This window comes from Rhinoderma darwinii, chromosome 3 (assembly GCF_050947455.1).
Source record: "Rhinoderma darwinii isolate aRhiDar2 chromosome 3, aRhiDar2.hap1, whole genome shotgun sequence".
Classification (NCBI taxonomy): Eukaryota; Metazoa; Chordata; class Amphibia; order Anura; family Rhinodermatidae; genus Rhinoderma; species Rhinoderma darwinii.
In genome coordinates, this window is record NC_134689.1 from 260272019 (window position 1) to 260295189 (window position 23171).

The window sequence follows — 23171 nt, forward strand, 5'->3', positions numbered from 1 at the left end:
CCTCACCCAGTGTCCAAAGGAGCAACTCATTCTGGCGCACATAAAGCGCAGTACAGAACATGTAGTACTGTGCTGTAGAGAGGCGCTACTAGACAGCCAATCAGGGAATTACAACAGGTGTTTTACCAGTAAAATGCCCATGCTGATTGGCTGGATCTTCCAGCCAATCACACTCGCTCGAGATCAAGACATTTTGTGGCATTGTATAATGAATGTGGTTTCAAGTTACAATGGCCCAGGAAATACAATTGTATGTTGAAAATATTGTAACTTGAGGGACCACTTTACACTATTCCATCCTAAAAAAACACAAAAAAACAGTATATTGACTTATACTAGTCTTAAAGAGATGGGCGCTGTAATGTAGGTGACAGTAATGCTTTTTATTTAGAAAAACGATCTATTTTAAACCACTTTATGAGCAATTTTTAGCTTTATGCTAATGAGTTTCTTAATGCCAAAGCGGGCGTGTTTTACTTTAGACCAAGTGGGCGATGTACAGAGGAGTGTATGATGCTGACCAATCAGTGAGCAATCGGCGTCATGCACTTCTCTCCATTCATTTACACTGCACTAGCGATATAGTTATATCACTATGTGCAGCCACATACACAAACACTAACTTACTGCAGTGTCCTGATAATGAATATACATCACTGCCAGCCCGGACGTGATGTTTATTCAGAATCCTGACACTTCTGAATCTTTTCTGTGAGATTCCAGCAAGGCAAACGTAATCTCGTTTGAAATGACAGGTTACATCGGAATCTCGCGAGATTACGCTTGCCTTGCTGGAATCTCACAGAGACGCTACAGACATGTAAGGATTCTGAATACACATCACGTCCAGGCTGGAGGTAATGTATATTCATTATCAGGACACTACAGTAATGTTATAGTGTGTGTATGTAGCTGCACATAACGATATAACTATATCGCTATGTGCTGTGTAAATGAATGGGGAAAAGTGTATGACGCTGATTGGTCACTGATTGGTCAGCGTCATACACTCCTCTGTACAACGCCCACTTGGTCTAAAGTAAAACACGCCCACTTGGGCATTAAGAAACTCATTAGCATAAAGCTAAATATCGCTCAAAGTGGTTTAAAATAGATCGTTTTTCTAAATAAAAAGCACTGCTGTCACCTACATTATAGCGCCCATCTCCTTATATAGGAGATAGGGCACTTATAATGTGGTGACAGAGCCTCTTTAAGGAGGCCAAAAGGACACTCTTTTGGCCTCTGTCGGGACAATGGAGCCCTATGGACACGTTTAACGTGTGCGTCGGAGCTTTACGGACGTAGACGTTAAACGGACTAAAACATAGTGTGACATTTACCATATCATTCTTCATAGAATTAATTTTTTTTGCCTCCATTCACACTGTGATAACTGCAGTTGCACATATTAGTGGTCTTGTCTTTTATCAAGGTATGATCTTGCAGTGTCCTCCCAGATCTTCTCTATGACTTCTTTTCCCATATCCAGCATAACCATCAGATGCTTCCATCCAGTTTTTGCCGTTATCATAAGATATTCCTCATTTTCTGGGCAAAGTAGGACACTGTATCTTGCCATTACCAAAGACTGGGCAAACCTACAGCACACTAGAGTGAACAGGGCCTCCTTTTCTTCCTTCTTCAGTGGAATCACGCTTTCATATCCTGCTAGTACATATCCACCTACAGGAAGAGGGTCAGTACTTTCAATCATCATGTACATTATTGTGATAGCGACTTCAAACACATAATAACCATAGCTCATGTCACTAAAATCCAGAATTCCTGAGACTCTGTACTGGTCCGTGCTATTTCCTTTGGATATGTTGATCTTTTCCAATAGTAAATTGTGGTCATTCAAGTCTCCATGATTTAAGCCTAAATAGAGGGAGAAGAAACTGTATGTCTCGTTTTAATTAAAAACAGGCATTTTATTATTTTCATCTTAAGGGCAGATTCACACGAGCGTTGCGTTTTTGCGCGCGCAAACAACGCAGCGTTTTGCGAGCGCAAAAAACATTTGACAGCTGCGTGTGTCATGCGTGTCTGATGCGCGGCTGCGTGATTTTCGCGCAGCCGCCATCATAGAGATGAGGCTTGTCGACGCCCGTCACTGTCCAAGGTGCTGAAAGAGCTAACTCTTTCAGCACCCTCGACAGTGAATGCCGAACACAACAGCGAAAAACCTGTAAAAAAAAAAGATAAAGTTCCTACTTACCGAGAACTTCCCGGCCGTTGCCTTGGTGACACGTCCTTGGTGACGCGTCCTTGGTGACGCGCCTCTCTTGACATCGGGCCCCACCTCCCTGGATGACGCGGCAGTCCAAGTGACCGCTGCAGCCTGTGATTGGCTGCAGCCTGTGCTTGGCCTGTGATTGGCTGGAGCTGTCACTTGAACTGAAGTGTCATCCCGGGAGGTCGGACTGCAGGAAGGAGACAGGAGTAATCGGTAAGTTAGAACTTCGTTTTTTTTTACAGGTTCATGTATTTTGGGATCGCAAGTCACTGTCCATGGTGCTGAAACAGTTTAACTCTTTCAGCACCATGCACAGTGAATGTCTTCCGACGTCGCGGACCGGAAATTTTTTTGCCGGTGAAGTTAGCTTCGGTTGTCGGGGTTCGCTAATCGCAAAGACACTCCGTTTGGATGTTCGGAAACAGAAAAGCACGTGGCGCTTTTCTGTTTGCATTCATCCTTTTGACAGCTGTTGCGCAAACACGCAGTTCGCACGGAAGAGCTTCCGTGCGACCTGCCTGGTTTTCACGCACCCATTGACTTCAATGGGTGTGTGATGCGTGAAATACGCAGAGTTATTGAACCTGTCGCGTATTTTGCGCAGCGAACAAACGCTGCGCAAAATACACGGACTGTGTGTACTGCCCCATAGACTTCTATAGGGCATTGCGTGCCGCGCGAAAACCACGCGGTCTACACGCTGCCAAATCACGCTCATGTGAATCCCCCCTAAAACTCATAATGAAACAATGTATATATTCAGAAAAAAGTCACTATACAATTGTAAACACGTAACCTGTTCTTTTCTAATAAATGATTCAGCTTACAAAACAGTTGGTCTGCACAACTAAACAGTGGTCTAAGGCCTCATCCACACAGCCTTGCCCGTAATCACAGCCGTGATTGCGAGCACTGCCGACTGCCGCAGGCCGCATTTTCGGGCCGTGCACACACTCACCTTTAGGCCTTATTCACACGAACGTTTTATACGTCTGTGCTACACGTGTGATTTTCATGCGCGTCACACGGACCGATGTTAATAAATGGGGCCATTCAGACTGTTAGTGAATTTCACGCAGCGTATGTGCGCTGCGTGAAACTCATGACATTTCCTATATTTGTCCGTGTTTCGAGCAGCACGCACCCATTGAAGTCAATGGGTGCGTGAAAACCGTGCACGGCACACGGAAGCACTTCCGTGGGACGCGCGTGATTCGCGCAACAGCAGTAAAATAAATGAATGAAAACAGAAAAGCACCACGTGCTTTTCTGTTTGTAAACATAAAACCAGAGTGTCATAATGATGCCGGTTGCGCCAAAATCACGCAACCACGCATCATATGCTGATGACACACAGACTTTGCGCGCGCAAAACGGACACCTCCGTGTGAATAAGGCCTTTGTTTAGTATCAGGGTCCAACTGAGAACAGGTAGGTAGGAACCCTGTTTATGCAGTTTCTAGCTATTAAAAACACCTGGGCCAAATGGGGGTTGAGTGCTGGTACCAGAAAAAAAGACAGACTATGTACACATCCACAAGGGAGAAAAGAAAACCTGGACCGCATATCCACTCCTTATACTTGATCTATTGCGGCTCTGCAAAATAAAATGTACGAACATGAGGTTCTTTGTAAACATTTTGCTCTGCATAAAGTGGGTTTCTACCTAATTGTTCTCAGTTGGCCCCTGAGACAACGAGGAAAGGTGAGCTTTTTCCATCTGATCACTTTTTTGTGGTGTTGTGTGGTGATTTTTGTTGCTGTGCTGCTGTATCTGTGGGTGGGGGGCGTAGTCCAGAGCCAAGGTGGCTTAGACTGGCATCATGGGTGCTGTTGGTCTCCTGGGTTGCTCCCTCTGCAGGTGGTGTGTTGCAGCGGCATTGGTTGCCATGGAATACTATACTTAGTAGAGTAGGGACTCACTTGAAAGAGGTCACTATGAAGTGGCAAGTGGGCTAATACAGTTTGATCAAAATGTAAACTAAGAACTTCATGTTCATACATTTTTCAATTTTGCTGAGCCGCAATAGATCAAGTATAGCAAGTGAATATGCGGTCCAGGTTTTCTTTTCTCCCTTGTGGATGTTTTGTACATTCTGTTTATTTTCAGGCTGTTTATATTGTTGCTAAATCACTTAAACATGAAGTTAACTGGAACGGTCTTATGCTTCTTTTCACTGCTCATAGACTTTTACCTAATTTCGATTACTTTTATTTCTGTTTCTGCATCTTCAATATTCCAGAGCATGGTTTTAGGAAATGTAATGTGATGATACTGCCTCCTATTGGTTGCATCCAGTCTGCATGACAATGAAAATCCTATTACTTAGGCCCCATGCATACGAACGTGCTTTTGTGGCCGCAATTCCCCCAAAGGAGACAACAAAACACACTATATATACTTGTCGAGCAGTTGTCTGAGATCTTATTCTTATGTCCTGGTTAATATAGGGTGGTTTTTGTTTTAACCAAAACCAGGTACAGCTCAGAATTACTTATGACAGGTCACATCCTTTCAGGACTAGTTTTACACAATAGTAATTTCCTGGTGGTTGACTATGGCCCCATGCACACGAACGTGCTTTTGCGGCCGCAATTCACCCAAAAATCCACGGGAGAATTGCAGCCCCATTCATTTTTATGGGCCCATGCACACGACCATGGTTTCCACGGTCCGTGCATGGCCCAGGAGCCTGGACCGCAGTAAGAGCGGACATTTCTTATTACGGCCTTGTTCTGCCGTCCAGGCTCATAGAAAATAATGGAGGCGGCCATGTGCAAGGCCCACAATTTGCACCTGGCTACGGTCATGTGTATGAGGCCTATTACTAAAATAAAAAGGCTGGAAAATATCCTAAACATAATGAGTAGTCATTCTAATACAGTAGTAATGTGTAAGGACTGTTATGAGTTCAGTAAACATATATTTTAATAGTTGCAGTGTGCACAATGTGAGCCTGGGGTATGGTGTATTCATGAACTACAGGCTCCCGCACCCCCTTTGGCTACTGATTGACAGCTTTTTCTCTAGTAAGGCCAGAAATGCTGAAATTTCTGCAACTGAAAATAATTTCCATTTATCTGAATGGGGCTGTTTCTGCAGCAAGCAGAAAATGTGCAACAAAATATGCCGTGTGTGCAAGGGGCCTAGGGCCCAGTTCACACAGAACTTTTTGGCGCTGTAGGAATTTTGGCGCAGATTTTTCTGGCTCCAAAACACTCGGTGGGAATATACACTAAAGGGAGAAAGCTGTCCACGAGCCAGACTCAAGGCTCACAGCATGCACAGAAAATTGCACGCTGCAACTATAAAAAAAAGTTTGCTGAAACCTTAGGGTATGTTCACACTACCTATTTTCGGCCGTTTTTCGGGCCGTAAAAAAACGGCCACGAAAAAGAAGTGCAGGACACTTCTTGGGACGTTTTTGGAGCCGTTTTCCATAGACTTTTAAAAAAAGCTCCAAAAACGGCTGTAAAAAAAACGCAGCGAAAATCGCGACTGGCACAAAAAACTTCTGAAAATCAAGAGAAAACAGCTCCGTATTTTGAGACGTTTTTGACACTGCGTGTGAACATAGTCTCTGCGGGCCTGTCACTATTTCATGCTGCTCTCTTAGGGTATGTTCATACGCTTAACCAAAAACGTCTGAAAATACGGAGCTGTTTTCAGGAGAAAACAGCTCCTGATTTTCAGAAGTTTTTTGAGCAACTCACGTTTTTCATGGCATTTTTTACGGCCGTTTTTGGAGCTGTTTTTCAATAGAGTCAAACGAGGCGTAAAAAAAACGCCCCATCTGAAAAGAACGCCGTAGTTCCCATTGAAATCAATAGGCAGATGTTTGTAGGCGTTCTGCTTCTAATTTTTCAGCTGTTTTTTAGGACGTTTACGGGCCGAAAAACGTCTGGAAACACTGCGTGTGTGAACATACCCTGAGAGTGCAGCATGAACTAGGTGACAGATTTACTTCATGGAACAGATTTTCAGTCTCAGAAATATGTGCAACAAATCTGTCACATGTGAACATAACCTATAGGGTACGAAACACACAAAGTAAACACTGCGGATCTTCCGCAACTGATTAATTGCGGAAAATCCTCAGCGTATTACAGTAGCAGCAGAGAGGGTGAGATTTCAACAAATCTCGTCCCCACACAGCGGAAAAAAGCTACTGAAAAAAGTGCACATAAATTGACCTGCGGTGCAGTTTCCTCAACCACAGCATGTCATTTAACGGGCATTAAAAACGCTGCAAAAAACGCGAGTTGCTAAAAAAATGCCTGAAAATCAGGAGCTGTTTCCCCTTCAAAACGGCTCCGTATCTTCAGACGTTTTTGGTTAAGCATGTGAACATACCCTCAGTTGAAAAGCTAAAACTTTTTTAATTGTTGGGCTATTAATGTGATTTTCGTGGCTTTTTTTCCGACCAATTAAGGTCTCTTTTTTTATTTTTCTACAGAAGTTTTTTTTAGATTTACAGTTTGAAAAATAAAATGCTCAGGCGGCCAGCTAAACTTGAAGTGTATACATTCAATGGAGTGGGCTTTAACCCCTTAATGACCAGCCTATTTTAAACCTTAATGACCAAGCTATTTTTTTGCGTTCTTCCATTGTCGCATTCCAAGAGCGATAGCTTTTTTATTTTTGCGTCGACCTAGCTGTATAATGTCTTGTTTTTTGCGGGACATTTTGTATTTTTTTAATAGCACCATTTTGGGGTACATAGAATTTATTGATTAACTTTTATTGACTTTTTTGCGGGGTAATGGTAAAAAAAAACATAAATTTCGCCACTCTTTTTTGCATCTTAGATTTACGCCGTTTACTGTGTGGTATAAATAACATAATAACTTTATTCAGTGGATCCTTAGCTGTGCGACCTGCGTTCTGGTCAGTCGCCGTGTAGACCTAGCCTAAATATATCCAGTAAAGGGAATCCTTAGGCCTCATGCACACGAACGTATTTTTGTCCTCTCGTAAATACTGGCGTAAATACGGGTCCTTGGTCACACGTATTCGACCCGTATTGCACCAGTATTTACGGACCCGTGCCCGTAAATACGGGTCCGGTGTCACCAGTATTCCACCCGTATTTACGGGCACGTTTTCGCTGCAAAATTACACTGCAGTAATCGGCAGCCCTTCTCTCTATCAGTGCAGGATAGAGAGAAGGGGCAGCCCTTTCCGCAGAAAAAGTAAAAGAAATTCATACTTACCCGGCCGTTGCCTTGGTGACGCGTCCCTCTCTTGACATCCAGCCCGACCTCCCTGGATGACGCGGCAGTCCATGTGACCACTGCAGCCTGTGATTGGCCTGTGATTGCCTGCAGCGGTCACATGGGCTGAAACGTCATCCCGGGAGGCTGGACTGGAGGAAGAAGCAGTGAGTTCTGGGTAAGTATGAACGTTTTTTTTTACAGGTTGATCCATATTTTGATCAGTAGTTTCTGTCCAGGGTGCTGAAAGAGTTACTGCCGATCGTTTAACTCTTTCAGCACCATGGACAGTGACTATTTACTGATGTCACCTAGCAATTCTCCCATGTGTGCACACACGTAGTCACCCGTAATTACGGGAGCCTCATAGACTTCTATGGATCTGCCCGTGCCGTAATTATGGCCTGAAATAGGACATGTTCTATATTTTTCAAAGGCACGGGCACCTTCCCGTAAGCATACGGGGAGGTACCCGTGGCCAATAGAAGTCCATGGGCCCGTAAAAACGTGCTGTAATTACGGCCCGCAATTACGGGCGTTTTTACATTCGTGTGCATGGGGCTTTAGTGATATAAAAACACACACAGGGGATTACCAAGACATTGTTGCAAACTCCAAGCTGTGCAAAGCATTATAAATGGTGAGGAAGATTTGCTATATATTAGAAGGCATCCTAGCATTTTATTATAAAATGTTTAAACTTTATTGACATAAAAACCCTTTCATTTAGTTGAGTATATCATGGGTTGGATAAGGTTAATCAGGATCCGGTTCATGTGTAGCTAGCAGGTATTTATATAATATAAGCAGTCACATACACCTCATTCTGCAGCACCAGATGAACCTGGAAGACGATCAGGTGAGATCAGACAATTTTCTGTCTCGCTGCTTAGCCTTTAAAAAAATATTTGTCATTGAAGAAAAGTTTATTTATGATGCTCAAATGTCAGTTTTCGGTTTCTGCCGTTGATTCTTGAGCATTCTGGATGCACTCTTTAGTAAGAATCACATGCAGGGTCTAGGTGAGGTGCCAAAAATGGGACCAATATTGAAACTTTATTTTTAGGAGTTTTGTCATGAGTATTCTGGTCAATGACTACTAGTACTGAACAATATAACAAACTCTAGAAGAGCATCATTGAGCATTTTTCTTACAGTAATTAGTAGAAATGTGTTTTGTTTTTTTTTACAAATTTTTACTCGGTTTTATTGTGGGAACTGCCGTAGTTTTTTAAGCAGCCTTAATTTATTTTGACCACCATTTTACACTTCCCATATAAAACAAATCTACCTAAAAGAAGTTGACTAGCTTTGTAAATACAATCCAATTCTGATAGCTATGCCTCCCTACACATGTGGAAGAACCCATATACAGTAGATCGCTGGCCGGTCTCGGCAAAACTGTCGGGTTCAGACAATTTTTGTCTAATGTGTATTGGCTTGTATGTTTTACATGCTGCCAGTAGTTTCACACGTTATATAATTAAAACCTCACATATGTTTCGGGGCAGAATCGCTACGGTTAAATCTGTGGTGTAACATTATGGCATGTGCTTACAGTTTAATCAAGATACGGCACTATCAGCAAAAACATTTATGGAACTTGGGCAGTATCAGAAGACTTGACAAGTGTGGCACGTGAATTTATAAGATATCTATGAAAAAGTGGTTTTACAATAATCTGATCTTACTTACATTGTCGAAAATTTTTTAGATTATGTTTCACGACTGTCTCAAACTGAGTGATGACTCCTTCTATTTTCTGACGTAAATTCTCTTCTTTAATAGCATATGTGTACTTTCTCAGCAATGGGGTGTTTGACAAGTTCCAGATCAACTCACCACGTTCAAAGCTTTTCTTATATGAATGCTTGAATTTCTGAAATGTAAAAATGTACGTAGGTAGCATCAATGATTCTGATTGGATTATTTGGACCACCAGCAAACATACCATTGAATCTTAAAAAAGTATTGGCATAAATATTCATTGCCTCTCGGGATTAGTCTCTTAAAATATTGTTATACCACTACAATGGGGATATGTTCACAATACTGGTGAAAAAAAACTAGAACTCTGATTACCATTATACCAATGTACGAAATCCCCCTGGTAACTATCATTAGTCAATACGACACCATTTATCCGAATATTAAAAATACCAATAAAAAAAACTAAATGACGAGATAAATATTAGGCATATTGTAAAAACGCTCAATAGAAGACATGTGGCTCCATGATTTAATATACTTAGCGTGTATGAAATTGCATTTCTCACGTCTGGTGCCTAATAAACAAACCGTTTGAAGATAGAGAACACATGCATTTCGTTTAAAACTATTTATGGATTTTTCTTTTTCCAAGTATAAACAAATTTCCATTGTTTTCAGGTTATTTTATGCTTACAAACATCAGAAAGGCATTCGTGTCTGTACCCGGGAGCTTATACTTCCAGCTTTTTTCATGCCCACGGACCTGCGCATGCTGCAACGTTTCTGGGGTCTTGCTTGGATTTATGTTATAAAATAACTAAGATGTTATTGTTATGATATAGAATATTAGACTTTAGAATTAGTTGGTTATATGGAAGCATTGTATGTATTAAACATACGTGAGGTTTTACTTATACAACAGATGTGTAACTACTGGCATGAAGTCAGAATGGTATTTAAAGGTGTTGTGCCATGAATGGAAGTGCTGATTAAATAATACCTTTCATAAAGTTAATAATTTTCCCAAATGGAAGTTTCTTAAAAATTTTTTTGCTATCACCAGATATTGCACTTACAAGCTGTGACTGGCGCCCCCTGATGTTCCTTACCAATGGATCTCTGCACATCCTTAGGGCTCATTCAGACAAGCGTGTTCCTCGTCCGTGTGTTGTGCTTTGAAATAACTGACAGCACACGGACCCATTCATTTCAATGGGGCTATTCAGACATGAGGGAGTTTTCACGCAGCGAGCGTACGTTGCGTGTAACTCACTGCATATCCTATATTGGTGCGTTTTTGCCATATGCAAAGCACACTGATGCCAATATGCAACGCACACTAATGGCGTACGGACAGGAAATGTAGGATAAATGCTGCGGTTTTAGTATGCAAATCTGACATGCTCGTCTGAATGTAGCCTTACAGTGAGACTGTCGCAGGACACGCATTTGCAGTAAAGCTCACTGGTCAGCTGGGTCTATTTCAGCAATCTCAGCCAGGGGCATAACTAGGAAAGACTGGGCCCAATAGCAAACTTTTGACTTGGCCTCCCCTCCCCTGGGTGCCACACACAGCCCCCCTGTAGATAGTGCCACTTGTAGGTTCTGCCATACAGCCCCCCTGTAGACAGTGCTATACAGCTCCCCCTGTAGACAGTTTAACATCCCCTTTGTAGATAGTGCCCCCCTTGTAGACCCTGCCATGCAGCACCCCTTGTAGATAGTGTCGCTCACCTCCCCTCTGTAGATAGCGCCATACAGCCCCCCACTGTAGATAGCGCCATACAGCCCCCCCCACTGTAGATAGCGCCATACAGCCCCACCACTGTACATAGCCCCATACAGCCCCCCTGTAGATACTGCCATATAGACCCACCCTGTAGATACTGCCATACAGACCTACCCTGTAGATACAGCCATACGCTCCCACCCTGTAGATAGTGCATACAGTTCCCACCGTGTAGATAGCGCCATACAGCCCCCGCCTGTAGATAGGACCCCCAAACAAATTAAAAACCAAAACATTATACTCCCCTAGGTCCCGTTCCCGCGACAAACAGATTTTATCACGCCAGCCTGCGCAGGGATCCCGTCCCTGCGCCTGATAGTCTACAGGCCGAACGGCTTGTAGCCAATGGCAGAGCAGGGAAATACCTCCCTGCTCTGTCAAAGTGTTCAATAGTATCTGCGTCCTAAAGACACTATTGAATGTGGCGTCACTAGCGCTGTAGCAGCCATAGCGGCTGCTAGCGGCGCCACCGGGCATGTGGGTCCGTGGCGGTGGGCAGCACGGACCCCCTCATGCCGCGGGCCCCGTAGCAGCCACTTTGGCTGCTCTAGTGGTAGTTACGCCACTGATCTCAGCGCAATAATACACATTGTTGTTGGCTGGTCTCTTCTACTCGGCTTTGCCTGTCCCCTAATCTAAAAGAAGCTTAGAATTGTCAGGCAAACATGCTGGGATGCTCTCCCGACAGGAAGATACAGACAGAATTTATTGGCAATAGGGTCAGAGAAAATAACTGCATAGGTTAACAATAATAGAGCGGGGGGGGGGGGGGCGGTGTAAGTTAGGCATTGCTGTCTCCTACAGCTGATATAAAGCAGAGATACACAGTGCGTTCATCGAAATGAGAGCTTCATTCCCCAAGTGAATGAAGGGAGTTTTGGAGCAGGTCTGGCTTCATTGCTATGATTTAGAATGGGCGAACAATAAGAAATCAGCAGCACTGCTGGCCACTGTTTTTTTATATATATATATATATATATATATATATATATATATATATATATATATATATATATATATATATAAATATATGAGCGTAACATTATATAAATTATCTATGATAATTTTAGGAACTGCAGGAACCAATCAGGAGAAGGCACAGCAAGGCATTATGGGGCTTGTAGGAAAAAGCCACTATAGTGCCATCACGTGCCTCCTTACAATCCCTCCCACCTAGGGCCAGCCTTAGGATAGATGGCGCCCCGTGCGAAATTATCTTTCGTCGCCCCATCCCATCATAAAAAAAATGCCCCATAAAAAAGGATAATGCCCCCCACAGTATAATGCCCTATATAGTGCCCCCACACAGTATAATGTCTCTTTAGTGCCCCTCATACCGTATAATAATAATAATATTTAATAATATAATATATTAGAATCCCTTCAAGGACACAGTGTTTTGGTCTCTAATTGTGCCCACACAGTATTATGCCCCCTAAGTGCCACACACAGTATATTGCCTCCTGTAGTACCCCTACATAGTATAATGTTCGCTTAGTGGCCCCCACACAGTATAATGCCCACCTCCCCGGGCTACTACACACAGCCCCCCTTGTAGATAGTGCCCCCTGTAGATTGTGCCATACAGCCTCCCTGTAGACAGTGCCATAAACCACCACCTCCTCCCTGTAGATCGTGCCATAATCCCCCACCTCCTCCTTGTAGACAGTGCCATAATCCCCTACCTCCCTCATGTAGATAGTGCAATACAGCCCCCCACCTCCGCCTTGTAGACAGTGCCCCCCAAAAAATAAATTGTACTCCCCTAGGGCCCGTTCCCACGACGAACTGAGCTTCTCCACGACAGGATCCATGTGAAGGCTGGCGTGATCCGATAGCCTAGTACAGAGTTTCCCAACCTTTTCGGACTCGAAGCACCACTGTAAAAATCAGATTTCCTCAGGGCACCCTTACCAAAAATTGTTTCGAGAAAGACAGAAAACGGCTAAAAATAAGCACTACACTCTTAGTGTATGGTCACACAGCGTTTTATGTAAGGCAAAAAAAATCAGGAATTTTTAAGCAGATTTTAAATTGACAGTGTTGTTCGACATTGGTTTTTTTTTGCGTTTTTTTAAGCCGTTGAAGCTAATGCAAAAGTCGCAGGCAAATAAGCTCCAAACAGGCACCGCAGGTATTTTCTGCCTCCTATTAATTTTAATTCGAGCTCATGGGTGGAAACCACATGAAGGCCATCATCCCCCCACTCACAGCAAAATGACCATCAGCCCGCCACATACATTAAATTGACCATCAACCCGCCACTAACAGTAAATTGACCATCAGCCCCCCACTCACAGTAAAATGACCATCAGCTCAGCACTCACCGATTCCCCCTGCAGGTTTTGCGACACAGCCCCCTTGTAGGTAGTGTGACACAGCCCCCTTGTAGGTAGTGTGACACAGCCCCCTTGTAGGTAGTGCGACACAGCCCCTTTGTAGGTAGTGCCACACGGTCCCCTTGTAGGTATTGCCACACGGTCCCCTTGTAGGTAGTGCCACACAGCCCCCTTGTAGGTAGTGCTACACAGACCCCTGTATGTAGTGCCACACAGCCCCCTTGTAGGTAGTACCCCGCCCCCCTTCCTGTAGATAGCGGCATTGTAGTTCCCTGAAGGTTCAGAATCCCCGTCTGGCCTGGGATTCCGCTCCTGGAGCGCTCCACTTGATGTCTCTGTCCATATATATGGACAGTGACATCAGGGGCAACCCCTGAAGCGGAATCCTCATCCACAGCGTTGCCTGTGCTGTGACCGAGGATTCCACTCCAGGAGAAGCCCCTGTTGTCTGTGTCCATTTATGGACTGTGACGTCACTAGCTTCTTCTGGAGTGGAATCTTCGGTCACAGCGGCGGCAATGCTGTGGCCGGGGATTCCACTTCAGGAGTTGCCCCTGAAGTCACTGTCCATATATGGACAGAGAAATCAAGCGCTCCGACCAGGAGTAGAATCCCTGGCCTCATGGGGATTCCAATCCTACAAGGAGCTACAATGGCGCTAGTAGATGGCTGCTCTGCTATAGTGGCATCGCTACTGCTGTAGCAGCAGCTGCTAGCGGCGCCGCCGGCCATGCGGGGGCCCGTCCCGATGGGTGACACAGGCGCCCTCATGCCCGATGTTGCTACTAGCAGCCGCTATGGCTGCTACAGCGGTAGCGATGCCACTGAGTGAAGAGGCGCCCAGGCGGAAAGGCGACTGCTGAGTCGCCGGGCCCGGGCACTTCTGAAACAAGCAGGGGAAGTGGAAAGTTCAGCGCCCCCTTCCACCTGCTGGAGTGATGCGCCCTGTGCATTCACACAGGTCGCACACCCATAAGGCCGGCCCTGCTTCCACCTTCTCTACTATTCGGCGATGAACAGCGTGGGTAAATGTGGCCAATGATATATGAAAAATGGTACCTTTGCTCAATAGTTTTCACTGTTAACCCTTCCTGTAACCATTATTAGCGGTTTCGGAGAGTTTGTGAGTAAATGCAACTCCCTTTAATGCAACTTCTTTTATGGGTGAACACATTTGAGAAAGGCCAGGTCCCCCAAAATGTCGTAGCATGCCCAGGTCCATGGGCGTGAAAAAAGCCGGAAGGATATACTCCTTGAGCATGGACACTAATGTCTTTCTAATCCTTGTAAGCATAAAATAACCTGAAAACAATAGGAATTTGTTTATACTTGCAAAAAATGCATAAATATTTAAAAACTAACTTTGAACATATTGTACAACCAAAACCTAAGTATACATACTAGTCCCTCTTAATGAATTAGAATATCGTCAAAAAGTTAATTTATTTCAGTAATTGAATTCAAAAATGAAATCAGCATCTCCATAAAGCTTGTCAGCAGAGGGAAGCATGAAGTGTTCTAAAATGTCCTGGTAGATGCTGCGTTGACTCTGGACTTGATATAACACCGTGGACCAACACCAGCAGATGACATGGCTCCCCAAACCATCACTGACTGTGGAAACTCCACACTGGACCGCAAGCAACTTGGATTGACGTCTCTCCACTCTTCCTCCAGACTCTGGGACCTTGATTTCCAAATGAAATGCAAAATTTACTTTCATCTGAAAACAGGACTTTGGACCACTGAGCAGCACACCAGTCCTTTTAAATGTGTAGGAAACCTTTGTAGGTATTTGGTGATAAAGCTAATTAGAGTGTGACACCATGAGTCTACAATCTGCAACTTTTACCCAATATTCTAATTTTCTGAGAGACTAATTTTGGGTTTTCATTAACTGTTAGCCATAATCATCAACATTAAAAGAAAAATATGCTGGAAATAGATCACTCTGTGTGTAATTAATCTATATAATATGAGTTATACTTTTTGAATTTAGTTACTGAAATAAATTAACTTTTTGATGATATTCTAATTCATTGAGAAGGACTAGTATACATATCAGTCTAACAAACCGATAATATACAAAAGAAGATCAGTATTGCTAATCCAAAATAAATTTAATGGCCTGTGCTTATATCACCCAAAAATATATACCCACCGAGATACAACTGTCCATACTGTACTGTATGTATATGGACCAATCTCAGCTACAGTGAGAGTTTACAATAGAGCTATATAGAGTATATGGAAGAATGGCATAAAGTGGAAACCAAAATAATCATAAGTTGCAAGTTCTGAACCCAGTCCAAGGTTTTCTATGGAGCCTGAAGGTTATTTTTTTACTCCCTCATTTCCCTTAGATATCAGACCAAGCAATACATCTCTTGAAGCAGCCTCACAGTATAAAAAAGAGCACAGATCTGAAACACTATGGGGCATAATTATAAAAGCAAAGATGCCAGTCGAGCTACACTGTGCAACCTGGTGTGTGCTCTGTTGAATACACACTACACTGAAGTCACATGCTGGCTTATGGCTCAACGGTATGCCAACATAAATAAATATGCCCTAATGTACATTAGTACATTAGTAAAGTTGGCCACACATGGGGTTGAGAAATGGACCGGTAATGAGTGCGTCAATGTCTGTGAGCCATTTATGGAGTACAACCAGCTTAACGATTGTATGAGATTGGGAAAAAAAACATGTTTTTTTCAGAAACCGCACCACTCTAGTCCATTGTTCACATCTGACAACCCAGGGATAGAAGTAATGTTGGTCCTTTAAAAAAAAAAGGTCTGCTTTTTCAATTATTTTTTTTATGTCTTTTAGCCCTTTTTCATTTTTCTTTATCTTTTTGATTGCTCTCAATAACATTTTATTTATAAAACCCAAAAAATCCCTCTGATGCTGTGTGAACAAAAATTCATAAATTAAAATTTTCTAACACTGCACATCAGGCCGCTACAGGGGAAAAAAAACTATGCAAAATTGCCATACACACATTACACTAAATTAATGAAATTGTTATCCTGTAGGGAATGATAGAGATTAGTTTTGGATAAATAAATTTCCCTACTCACAATATTTCACAAATAAAATACCTTTGCTAAGGTTTCATCAACAATAGCTGCCATTTTTCCTATGTCAAATAAGATTTCAGGCGTTGTTTTAATTTCCGCTGCTGGCGTCCCAGGAAGGTAGGTCAGAAGTATCACCATATGTTTTTGTAGGGAACCTCCATATTCTAAAAATCAAGTATAAATAATCGTACCATATTAAAACTTCTAATATTTCTAGAAAACATTGAAGACAACATGGGTTATAATTAAATATTTTGATGTCTTATTAAAGGCATAACCACATTCGTCAAATGTAGCAATCTAAATGTTGTCTTATTTTCCAATACAATGAATACAAGAAAGAGAAGCCAAGTCTCCTATTAATTCCTATGAATGCTGGACGCAGAAATGCGGTCTACAAAATGAACTGAAAACTTAGCAGATGGTAGTGCTCTCAGGGGCATAGCTTTAGAGGGTGCAAAGGTATTAGTTACACCCGGGCTCTAAAGCCTGAGGGGGCCCAATGTTCCTTCTGCCATATAAGAAGTGTAACACCGGTGCTCTGCGCTCGTTGGCGTACTACCGCTCGCAGCAAGTACAACAGCCAGGTTACCTTTAGTACACGCTGTACGGTTCCTGGATCTCCGCGCTGTCGTGCACTTCCTTCTGCTGTTGCTGGGTCTGACTATGGGGCTGTTAAGCGCTCACTTCCGGCATCTTATAGGACCAGCGCACGCACCCAAATCCATCCCCAGCCTATCCCTGTCTTTAACCTAATACATTAGTCGGCTTCACTGAACACACGCTGCTGGAGCAATGTTGGAACAACCTAAAGTTATCCTGCGAAGGTTCCTAATGCACCCGTTCCTGTCTGCTATTGCTACCATTTATCAGCCTGTATATAGTTGTCCGTTACCAGCCTGTATTCCATCTGCTATTACCACCAGTTATCAGCCTGTACCCAGTTGTCCTTTGCCAGCCTCTATACTGTCTGCTATTGCTATCAGTTTTCAGCCTGCATCCAGTAATCCGGCACCCTCCTGCCTGTGATCCGCTACCTGCCTGTGATCCGCAACCTTCTACTTGTGTCCTTTTATCCACTGCCAGTCACTAACCTCAGTGGTGGAGTAGCCCAGTGGGTCCACATCCCGTTGGATGTGACAAGAAGGCAAGACATTAGTATTTAAAATGGTACATGGTAGATTGGGGCACCATCACAGATTTTGCATTGGTGCCCAAGAACTTCAAGTTATACCTATGTGGGCATTTCTATAACATAATTTATTCACATATAATCTGACTGGAAGACCCAGAAAGAAAAAGTGTAGGAGTAGTAGGGAGAATTATAAGGCTCTGCTCACACCGCATCTGGGGCTTACCTTTGGCATGCACATGTTGAATGGACACTGAACATATGCCCCAGATGTAAGCAACTCGATGTCTATACGGTTTAAATGTCTTCTATTAACTCTTACTGCAAAAAGAGGGATTCCCTTGTATTGAAAAGCATCTAAGCATCGACTATGCTTTTCAATACAGTAAAAAAAAAAAGTATACGGTTGCATACTGGCCAAATATATGCCAAATGAAACACCTTTTGCCTCAAATTTGGCTTATAGCCTGCGGGCACATCAGAGTATATGTTAGAAATGTACACAGAACATATATCACATACATAATGTGAACAAAGCTTTAACGTAGTATTAATTTCTTAACCTGTACTTGTGAATTTTTAGTTTTGGAATAGACTTATCAATTTGCATCATACAGCAAAATGGCTATAATATAAATAATAACGTTTACATGAATCTTCGTATTAATGATGGATGAAGGGTCCTGTCCGTAAGGAGCAGGATGTTTTCACAAACTATCTGGAGGAGCATTTCACCTGCTCACCCTATTGTGTGTGTGTGGCACAGCTGTTAATAGGGTTTGTCTTGTGGGTCATCATACATGTTGTGATGCATAAGTGGTAAATATGGTTCCAAAAGAAAGGTGATTTATTGTTACAGGATATGGCTACCATGCTGTATTATTACTGAAGACCTGTAGAAACAAGAGGGGGAGACGAAACCTCCAGCTCAGCTTTAGTGTGTCGATTTTGCACTTTGAATCACCGCACGGATCCTCGCGTCGGCACGCGATATATGTTGAGTAGAAGACAAAGACGAGGTGGATCCAGCGTTGCTGTAAAATAAAACGGAACTTGTTCCAAGTTTAATAGAGATGATTTAAAATTCAGGATCAATCTGAACGATGTCCTGAGGTGCTTAGGAGAGATGTGAGGGCAATGATTTAGCCATGATTAAGAACGCAGGAAGCGTTTGAAACGCGTAGGCTCCTTCAATTGCCCTCACATCTCTCCTAAGCACCTCAGGACATCGTTCAGATTGATCCTGAATTTTAAATCATCTCTATTAAACTTGGAACAAGTTCCGTTTTATTTTACAGCAACGCTGGATCCACCTCGTCTTTGTCTTCTACTCATTACTGAAGACCATTATACTGTCATTTGCTTTAGTAAAATTATCGGAAAATTGTCCTACAGCTTTGGTAAATTTACTACTGATCAATATATGAGACTGATGTGTTTTCTTACCAATAGACTCTAAAGACATCACTGCACCAGTTTTTGTGAGCATGGGATTTGGTGTAGGAAGACCTTCATCATGCAGGAACTTCATAGCGCATAGCTGTACTTCTATTAGCTCAGTGTTCTTACTTTCTTCACCATTCCTGATCTTCAGAACATACTCCATTTGAGTAGTAGTCTCATCATCCAAGGTCTGGATGTAGAAATTCTGATCATCATAACTTGGCAGAGGCTTTACTTTGCATACTTCTAGCCCAAAAAGCATCTCTGCCAACTTAATGGCTTGTGGTTCATTGACAGCTGGTTTGCTGGTGGTTTGTGGATTTCCAGTCTTATTTTCAGAAGTCATCTTCTAGAGAAAAAAACATATAAAATGTCATTATGGTTAAGCACAATGGTTGTGATTTAGGGAATTCTATTCTGTATTACAGAGGAAGTGTGATTATAATATTAGTGAAGCCATTTGGTAGCCATATTCAATGCATAAGATATGGCATCAAAAACGTGATTGAGTACCGTTGTTTTTACTGTAAGTTGTTATTGGTACATGTCATGGCATTGTTCAGATATTGGGAGACTTATCCTGTCTGCTTGACTTACAGATGGGAAGTGTGATGAGAATTAACAATATGCTGCCATAAGGAGACTTTGGGGCTGAATTGGTGTGTAGAAGCCAAGTGAGTTCTAAAAGGGGTTTAGACATGGGAGGTATTCGCCTGTGTAAATCACCTTTAAACAAACTTGTCAATCGGCGCTCGTTTGATCCCTTCAAGTGGAGCAATCAGTGTTTAGTATGGGAATGAACGATTGTTACTCTGATCGTTCGTCCCCATGCACTTAGACAGGGAAATGTGCTGCCGACTAGCGACCATTCTTGTGGCCGCATAAAGGATGCGATCAGCCGATGAACGAGTGTTTGCTGGTTAATCAGCTGATCTTTACTTTGTTTACACTGAGCAATGATCGGGAACGAGCGTTCAAATGATTGCTTGTTCACCCAATCATTGGTCCATGTAAAAGAGCCTATAATGGGGCCTTTAGGTTGCCTGGCTAAATTATGTATTTTTAGCTTTTCCTCATGATCTGATAGTTTTATGCCCCATGCACACGAACGTGCTTTTGCGGCTGCAATTCCCCCGAAAATCCACGGGAGTATTGCGGCCCCATTCAATTCCATGGGCCCCACACGACCGTAGTTTCCACGGTCCGTGCATGGCCCACGAGCCTGGACCGCAGAAAGAAAGGACATGTCTTATTACGGCCGTGTTCTGCAGTCTAGGCTCATAGAAAATAGTGGACGCGGCCATGTGCACGGCCCGCGATTTGCGGGCGGCTCGCGGGTGACACTCTGCGGCTGGCCGACCCGAAAATCACGGCCATGCACATAGCTACGGTCGTGTGCATGAGGCCTTAATATTCCAAACAATGTACCCTGTATTCAATGATAGGGGCTCTTTGAGAGCTGAACATCCTTTATTATATGAATATGCTAAGCACCATTCAGAGTTTTAATATTTAACCAATTAAGTACCAGTCTATTTTGGGCTTTCAGGACGAAGCAATTTTTTTTTCTTTTTTCATCGTCTCATTTAAAGAGCCATAACTTTTTAATATTTTTTTTTTGGTCGACGTGCCTATATGATGGCTTGTTTTATGCGGTAAAAGTTGTCATTTTATTGTTTGTTTTTTTTATACATATAATTTATTAATATAAATTGTATTCTTGTGTCACTGAATGCCATATATTTTTTATTATGTAGCCATACGATGGCTTGTTTTTTGCAAGTACCATTTTGGGGTGCATGTAATTTTTTTATATATTTTATTTAAAAAATTGGGGGGCAATGGAATAAAATGGTGCTTTTTTTTTTTTAAACCATGTGCCGCTCTGTATAAATATTATGTCACCTCAATTGCAGCGGTGACCCATATGTATTTTCTTTTATTGTTTTACTATCTTTAAATAATAAAATATATGTTTTTTTTAATGATAAAAGTGGTTTATTTATTTGGAGGAGACTTTTTTTATGTGTGTGTGTGTGTGTACATGCCGTGTGTGTGTGTGTGTGTGTGTGTACATGCCGTGTGTGTGTAAATACCTCGTGTGTGTGCGTGTAAATACCTTGTGTGTGTGTGTGTAAATAACTTGTGTGTGTAAATACCTCGTGTGTGTGTGTGTGTGTGTGTGTGTATACATGCCGTGTGTGTGTATACATGCCGTGTGTGTCTTATACGTGCCTCGTGTGTATGTGTGTGTGTGTGTGTGTGTATACGTGCCTCGTGTGTGTGTGTGTGTGTGTGTGTGTGTGTGTGTGTGGATACGTGCCTCGTGTATGTTTGTGTGTGTACACATGCCGTATGTGTGTCTTATACGTGCCTCGTGTGTGTGTGTGTGTGTATACGTGCCTCGTGTGTGTGTGTGTGTGTGTATACGTGCCTCATGTATGTGTGTGTGTGTGTATACGTGCCTCGTGTGTGTGTGTATACGTGCCTCGTGTGTGTGCGTGTATATGTGCCTCGTGTGTGTGCATGTATACGTGCCTCGTGTGTGCGTGTATACGTGTGTGTGTGTGTGTGTGTGTACATGCCTCGTGTGTATGTGTGTGTGTACATGCTTCATGTGTGTGTACATGCCTCGTGTGTGTGTGTGTGTACATGTCGTGTGTGTACATACCGTGTGTGTGTAAATACCTTGTGTGTGTGTAAATAACTTGTGTGTGTGTAAATACCGCGTGTGTGTCTGTGTGTAAATACCTCGTGTGCGTGTATACATGCCTCATGTGTGTATATATACATGCCTTGTCTGTGTGAGTGTGTGCGCGCCTGTGTATGTATACATGCCTCGTGTGTGTGCATACGCGCGTGTATGTATGTATACATGCCTCGTGAGTGTGTGTATATGTGTATACATGCCTCGTTTGTGTGTGTATATGTGCCTCATGTGTGTGTATACATGCCTCGTGTGTGTATACATGGTGTGTGTGTGTGAGTTTGTGTGTATACATGCCTCGTGTGTATGTGTTTATACATGCCTTGTGTGTGTGCACGCGTGTGTATGTATGTATACATGCCTCGTGAGTGTGTGTATATGTGTATACATGCCTTGTTTGTGTGTGTATACGTGCCTCGTGTGTGTGTGTATATGTGTCTCATGTGTGTGTATACGTGCCTCATGTGTGTGTATACATGCTGTGTGTGTGTATACATGCCTCGTGTGTATGCATGCCTTGTGTGTATGAGAGTGTGCGCGCCTGTGTATGTATACATGCCTCATGTGTGAGTGTGTGTATATACGTGCCTCTTGTGTGTATGTGTATATACATGCCTCGTGTGTGTGTGTGTGTGTGTGTGTGTGTATACATGCCTTGTGTGTGTCTGTGTGTGTGTATACGTGTGTGTACATGCCGTTTGTGCATATGTATACATGCCTCGTGTGCGTGTGTGTGTGTGTGTGTATACATGCCTGGTGTGTGTGTGTGTATACATGCCGTGTGTGTGTCTTATACGTGCCTCGTGTGTATGTGTGTGTGTGTGTGTATACGTGCCTCGTGTGTGTGTGTGTGTGTATACGTGCCTCGTGTATGTTTGTGTGTGTATACATGCCGTATGTGTGTCTTATACGTGCCTCGTGTGTGTGTGTGTGTGTGTGTATACGTGCCTCGTGTGTGTGTGTGTGTGTGTGTGTGTGTGTGTGTGTGTATACGTGTCTCATGTATGTGTGTGTGTATACGTGCCTCGTGTGTGTGTATACGTGCCTCGTGTGTGCGTGTATACGTGCCTCGTGTGTGCGTGTATACGTGCCTCGTGTGTGTGCGCGTGTATACGTGTGTGTGTGTGTGTATACATGCCTCATGTGTGTATATATACATGCCTTGTCTGTGTGAGTGTGTGCGCGCCTGTGTATGTATAAATGCCTCGTGTGTGTGCACACGCGTGTGTATGTATGTATACATGCCTTGTGAGTGTGTGTATATGTGTATACATGCCTAGTTTGTGTGTGTATACGTGCTGTGTGTGTGTGTGTGTGTGTATATGTGCATCATGTGTGTGTGTATACATGCCTCATGTGTGTGTATACATGGTGTGTGTGTGTGTGTATTTGTGTGTATACATGCCTCGTGTGTATGTGTTTATACATGCCTTGTGTGTGCGCACGCGTGTGTATGTATGTATACATGCCTCGTGAGTGTGTGTATATGTGTATACATGCCTCGTTTGTGTG

At 43.0% G+C, this 23171-nt stretch overlaps 1 protein-coding gene across 3 annotated transcripts in view; it reads right to left on the reverse strand.

Annotated features, from left to right (window-relative positions):
* Positions 1-1192: 1192 nt before the first annotated feature.
* Positions 1193-23171, reverse strand: part of HYKK (hydroxylysine kinase) — a 47891-nt gene continuing 25912 nt past the window's right edge. For all 3 annotated transcript variants that reach the window (XM_075855170.1, XM_075855168.1, XM_075855169.1), the window contains exons 2-5: positions 18956-19301; positions 16399-16541; positions 9149-9332; positions 1193-1881 (exon numbers count right to left, since the gene is read on the reverse strand). In XM_075855170.1, the coding sequence (XP_075711285.1) occupies positions 1412-1881; positions 9149-9332; positions 16399-16541; positions 18956-19298 (1140 nt within the window). In that variant the 5' untranslated portion in view covers positions 19299-19301 and the 3' untranslated portion in view covers positions 1193-1411. The remainder of the gene's footprint in view (positions 1882-9148; positions 9333-16398; positions 16542-18955; positions 19302-23171) is intronic.